The following is a 6,017-nucleotide window of genomic DNA, read 5'->3' as shown; positions in this document are numbered from 1 at the left end:
CCCCGAAACAGAATCCCAAGGAAATTACAAGAAAAATAAAAAAACAAAATGCGATAAACCAAAAAAAAAAAAACAAAATATTATTATATACATATAAAAATCTATATTAAATAAAAGAAAACAACAACAAGAACAAAAGAAAAAAGAAGAAGGAATAAAATATATATCTATATTTGAAACATATTTAAATTATGACAGTTGGTGTTTTATTTCAAAGAGGAAAAGGAACGTGTCAAAACAAAACTAGAGGTTACATATCATTAAATTCCAAAAGTGGGATTCGGGCTTCACACATGAATGTGAGAGAAGAAGTATCCTGTTGTTCCTTTAGGGAAGTGCATGGGTAAAAGTTTGTTTAAATTAAAAAATGTGTTTGCTGAACACACCATATTTAGTTAGCCAGCAATTTGCTTACCTTTTAAAAGACATTCATTAGAGGGGTGAATTAAGACAAAAGAACGACACAAATAATTGAGGGGGTTTTTGGTTTGAATTCCATCCAGGAACCATTTAAAATAAAAAGGCACTCTTTCGATTTCTTTTTAAATTTTTTTTTAATTTATTAATTTCTTGGATTTTTTTTATAATTGTTGCACACAGTTGATGTTTTTAAAGTACGTTTTATAGATTTTTTTTTTGTTTATATTCTATTCATGTCTATAATTCTCATTTGATGAAACTTAAGCATTCATACGTACGTACATAAATATGTATGTATATTTATATAAATATATCGATTATGTTAGTAAACAAAAATGAATTGTTGTTTTGAAAATGATGCTCGATTTTTTGTTTTACTTTTGGTTTTGATTAAAATAATAGTTTGAATGGTTGATTTAATTTAATAAAATAATATCGATATCAGAATTCTTTCGTTTAAATAAAAAACAAATAATAATGAAAAGTCTTAAAAGAAATATTAATAATAATAAAAAACAAAACAATTATCAAAACTAATTGATATCAAATGAAATTCTTAATGTTGTGAGTGAAAGAAACGAAGGAGAAGAAAAAAGAGTTATAGTTGTGGGTTTTTGTGTAGTAAATGTTCATTCGGAATGTGATAAAATTTTCGAGAGTTCTCCATCGAAATGGAAACACTGTTCAATAGTTAAATTTACAAAGAAAAAACGAAGTTTTGTTTTAAAAAAAAAGTCTTACACGATCAACGCGTAGCGTTTTTCTCTTGTATGTATGTATGTCAAGAAAGCTGTCTACATACATATCATCAGTTTGTGAATTACAACAAGGAGGATCTCTTCAATTTTCCTTAATTGCTCGTTTTTCGTTTAATAAAAGTTCATGTACGAGGACATCTTCATCGGTTGTAACATCAATCAGTTCCAATTCCAAAATCTGGGTAGGTGGTGTTGTCTCATTATCATATTTTATATTCTTAATAACCGATACGAAAGTCTGTCCCACAGTCAGTTTACGGAAAAATAAACAATCATCTAGAGTCCAGTCTCCATTGACAGCTTTAATACCTGTGTTAAAGAAAGTAGCAGATATTGGGAAAAAGTGTTCGCTGCCATTGTTTTTAGGCGAAAAAAACTTACCATAAAGCTTGGCTTGTATAGCCATTTTGGGTAATTGACGAAATTTAAGGGGTAATATTTTCAATTGACTTGAATCTACCGTGGCCGAATCGCCAAAATCACAAAAACGTACATGTATCATGTCGCCATATTTTTTAACGGCCGTTACTCTGAAAGGCAAAATAAAAATAGTAAGGATAATTATTTCCATTGAAGGATGTGATGAATGAGTCTCTCAAAAGTGGGATGAATGAAAGGAATGTGTGAAATGATGCATAATATATTCTGATAATGTTTAACTTTTAATTCAAAGCTTAATGAGCGGTGTAAATTGGCATCATTTGTTATTAACTTTGCTATCAAAACTTTTCTACCATTAATGCCGTACTATGTTCGACACAGAGCTCGTTCTCGGGCATGTTACTAATTCCACTCATTGGTTTGAGGGAAATGTTCCCCCTTGTCTACTTTGGATGTTCGTAGGAATTAGTTTTTTCTAAACCAAACTGTCTAATTGTCTGAGTGAGAGTGGCAAAGACCGATGACCCGTTGCCATATCATAAACCACATTAAAACCATGTCACTGTTCTCACTTAGCTGACTGCGGGAACATTCACTTTGGATCTACGAAACGCATCGTCATATAGATTATTTTTACATCAAATATTTTACAGGAAAACTTCGTGGTATTTGATGAGAACCCCAATCTGTAAGGTGTTATTGGTCTTCTATGAGATGATGACTTTTTCTTAAAGGAGAACTAGTGGTCGTCGTTGTTGTTGTTGTAACAGTGTTTTTATTGTGTTTATATGTTCGTTCCTCTGTTCAATCTGGCTCTGGGTCTATCTTCAGTTCCAGAAAAATGGCTGCTTCGATGGGATGTAGCCACAGATCCACTGGAATTAGATGGGTAGGTTTGGCGGGGCAGTTAAAATGGTGTTGTGTGTCGTGCGGGCCCATGCCGCATACTGGGCATATGTCTTGCACGGCGCGATCGATTTCCGCCCAATACGAATTTAGGCGACTGCAATATCCTGAGCGTAATTGAGCCAAAACTACTCTGGTTTGTCGTGGCTGCTGACGCTCCTCAGCTGCGATAGATGGGGGATGTGCTCCGATGACTGCATTCACACAATAATTGCTTATGGTCTTAGCAACTGTGTCTCTCCTGTATCGTTGGACATCTCCCTCTAGAGCATCATCTCCCTGAATAGGCCGGGCCTACCCATAAGATGGTGATTGGGATGGCTCACACGATAACATCCAAGCAGGTACTGCAACGAAAGCATCTCGTTGTGTTGCTTTACAAGAAGAATTTTTGCCTCCTCATGTAGATGGTCCACTGAAGATTTGAGGAGGCACCCTGTCGCTGTTCTCAGGGCGGCATTCTGGCAAGTTTGAATCTTTTTCCAGTTCGTATCACACAATCTCGGGGACCAGACTGGAGCCGCATAGCTTACCACAGACCGACATATCGCGTTATACGTGGCCAACAAGGTTTCTTTATCTGCACCCCAAGTGCTGCCGGCCAGGGACTTGAGGACCTTGTTCCTACTTTTCAACTTGTCGCAGATAGCTTTGGCGTGGTAAGGTGGTAAGATCGGTTAAATAGTTGTTCAGTCTCTCACAGATGTCATCAGGATAGGTACCCGACGCCAGGATCGTGCAATCATCCGCATACGTCACGATCTCAATGCCGTCTGGAGGGGGTGGAATACAGGAGAGGTAGAGGTTAAACAGTTCCGGAGATATCACCCCACCTTGGGGAACTCCTTGTTTCACTCTACGGGGTTTAGACTTCTTATTCCTGAATTCCACGTACGACTGGCGTCCACACATATAGTTGACTATCCAACGTTTCAGGCTTGGCCGGAGGGTTGTCTGCTCAATGTCCTCAAACAGCGTGGAGTGCCTGACTGTATCAAAGGCTTTTGATAAGTCAAGCGCCACCATCACTGTTTTATCGCACGGCCGTCTCTGGTTGAGTCCTTTACAAATATGTGTGGTAATGGCGTGCAGCGCAGTTGTCGTGCTGTACTGCTTACGGAATCCATGCTGATGATCGACAACTTGATTTCTGATACTGGGGAGGAGCAAGGCCAAATGTCTTTGCTACGGGCGACAAAAACGAAGTCGGTCTGTACGATTCACTTTTGCTGGCATCCTTGCCTGGCTTCCGTAGTGGGACCACCCTGCCCATTTTCCAGACTTCGGGAACAACGAGGGTGGCTAGCGACAAGTTGAAGACTTTGGTGAGATACTCGACTCCCGGCTCATCAAGCTGCTTCAATATTACCATGGAGATTCCATCAGGGCCCAACGCTTTGGGTGATTTAGCGTTCCTGATGGCATTGGCAACATCATCCATTGTAAATTGTGGTGGTTCATCCTCGGCAGGAAGAGATCTGATGGGACGTAATACTCTTCTCTTCGCCCTGTCACTCTCGGGATGCTCGACAAACTGTCGATTGAAATTACTTGCGCACCTCTTCGGGTCAGTCAACGTAACGTCGCCAAACGTGACAGAGGTCCTATCTTCCCTTCTTCCAGGGTTTGAGAGTGACTTAACCGTTGCCCAAAATTCACTATACCGGCTTCAATGTTGCAGCTCTTTAGATGATTTAACCAAATGGTTACTGGTCGTCGTGGGAAAGCCTAATTTATTTTGTTTCAATATTTCAATTACATAAATCCGACTTCTGGCCTTCTAAAACAACCTCTGCTCTAATAGATATTACAGTACCCTCTTCATATCTCCTGGGACAAAAGAACACAAACGCGCTTCCAATAGAGAAATGTAATGATAAAGCTGTGAACCGAAATTTTGGGGCACAAAGCCCTTGGTGAGTATATTAAGAATCACGAAGGACAGATCCGCCGTTTCTGAGAAAGACCCTTCTAACTCCCTTCCTTCAATATCCTTTTTTTATCCTTTTCGTCCCTTATTTTAAGAACCGCTATAAAAGTACCACAAGATGACGTTTTTCAGCTTTGAAATGTTCTGCAAAAATGTCGCTAAGAAAATTAGGTACGGCCCTCATTGACAACTAATCGATATATGGAGCCAAAATACCGGACAACGCCCTCTTTTTTTTCAAATGTGTTATATCTTAAAAACTGATGACTACGACCACTCTTTTCAATACCATATTTTTTCAAAACTACTGAACCTAATTTGATGAAAATCTCAGGAATGACCCGTAGTCCAAAATGCTATATATTCGTTTATAAATTTCGGGGGCCTATTGTTTTAAAATCGCTAAACTTATGAATGCATCGGCTTTCAAATTAATTTTCGAAACAACGGTGGCTGCTCTTCCGATCAAATGTTCTCTCTTGGTGAGTTCCGACCACGGACAGTTTTTTAAGTATCTCAAAAACTAACGAACCAATTTTCATGAAATTGTATGGAATGTGCCGTGGTACATGTAGGCATGAATTTCGAAGGTGGCACTATACCTCCCCTATTAAGAAAAACTATATATTTACAAATAAATGGTCCATCAGCCATGAAAAACTACAAACATACGTCTCAATATTCGACTTTAACTTTTTTCAACTTTTATAGTTAGATCGCTTTGGGATAAAGATAGGGGACATGGGCGATAATAAATTCTAACCAGCATAAATGGTCGACAAAGACCGCAAAAGAAAAGAAAGGTTACAGACAAAATCTGTTGCTAAATTTAAAACTCTCAATGAATAACTCGGTTTGACAATGGACCCGAAGAAATGCTAGAAAATACCTATTTTTGAATTGTAAAGCATAAAGTCCATAAAAAGTTGTCATTAAAACTCTATACAACGGGCCAGCAGCCAGGGTCTGTTAGTTTTATAATAAAAATGGGACATATTAGTCCGGGTCTCATTGATGCATGCAAAATTTTTCAGTTTAAATTGTGATGTATCAAAGGTTGAAGTAGGTTGAAGCATATAAAACCTTTAGACTTACCTATGAAAGAATGAATCAGCATTTTTGGCTGCATAGGCTTGGCCAATTTCAACCATATCTGTTGGTATAAATTCATCACTATTTTCACAAAAAGTTTGTAATTCTTTCATTAGGGTTCTCAAATTGGGATAGTCTTTATATGGTTGGATCTGGAAAACAAAAAAAAAAACAGTTTAATTACTAATTATAAATAACGTACAAACACCTGGACGACTTACAATGAAATTTGAAGGATTAGCCGACATTGTTACGCGCACTTCGAACAGCTCTCCAACAGTCGGTATATTGCTATAATCACTGAGTTTTGGTAAATCGCTAACTTTTTGTGGTGAGCCAGGCACAGTGGTTAAGGTTAGACCTCGGGTAATATCAATAAATGAATTGCTTGTGGGTGTTGTTGGTGAAGCAAGGCTTGTGGAACTTGAATTATCCTGGCTATTTTTCGAAAAATCTAAACTGAATTTTGTTACTGACCCATCATCTTCAGGGCCAGCAGAGCCGGAACCAGGTAATAAGTCGGCACTAAA

The 6,017-nt window shown here is 38.1% G+C and overlaps 1 protein-coding gene across 9 annotated transcripts in view; it reads right to left on the bottom strand.

Annotated features, from left to right (window-relative positions):
* Positions 1 to 535: 535 nt before the first annotated feature.
* The window catches only part of tapas (tudor domain-containing protein 7 tapas), a 58,551-nt gene continuing 53,069 nt past the window's right edge, over positions 536 to 6,017 (bottom strand). For all 9 annotated transcript variants that reach the window (XM_073988262.1, XM_073988257.1, XM_073988260.1 and 6 more), the window contains 4 exons: positions 5,709 to 6,012; positions 5,491 to 5,639; positions 1,560 to 1,708; positions 536 to 1,487 (listed from right to left, as the gene is read on the bottom strand). In XM_073988262.1, the coding sequence (XP_073844363.1) occupies positions 1,261 to 1,487; positions 1,560 to 1,708; positions 5,491 to 5,639; positions 5,709 to 6,012 (829 nt within the window). In that variant the 3' untranslated portion in view covers positions 536 to 1,260. The remainder of the gene's footprint in view (positions 1,488 to 1,559; positions 1,709 to 5,490; positions 5,640 to 5,708; positions 6,013 to 6,017) is intronic.

The sequence above is a fragment of the Musca autumnalis genome, unplaced genomic scaffold (assembly GCF_047663935.1).
Source record: "Musca autumnalis isolate F117 unplaced genomic scaffold, ASM4766393v1 scaffold_5, whole genome shotgun sequence".
Classification (NCBI taxonomy): Eukaryota; Metazoa; Arthropoda; class Insecta; order Diptera; family Muscidae; genus Musca; species Musca autumnalis.
Note: the sequence above shows the minus strand (reverse complement) of the source record. Positions and strands in the feature narration are given on the sequence as shown.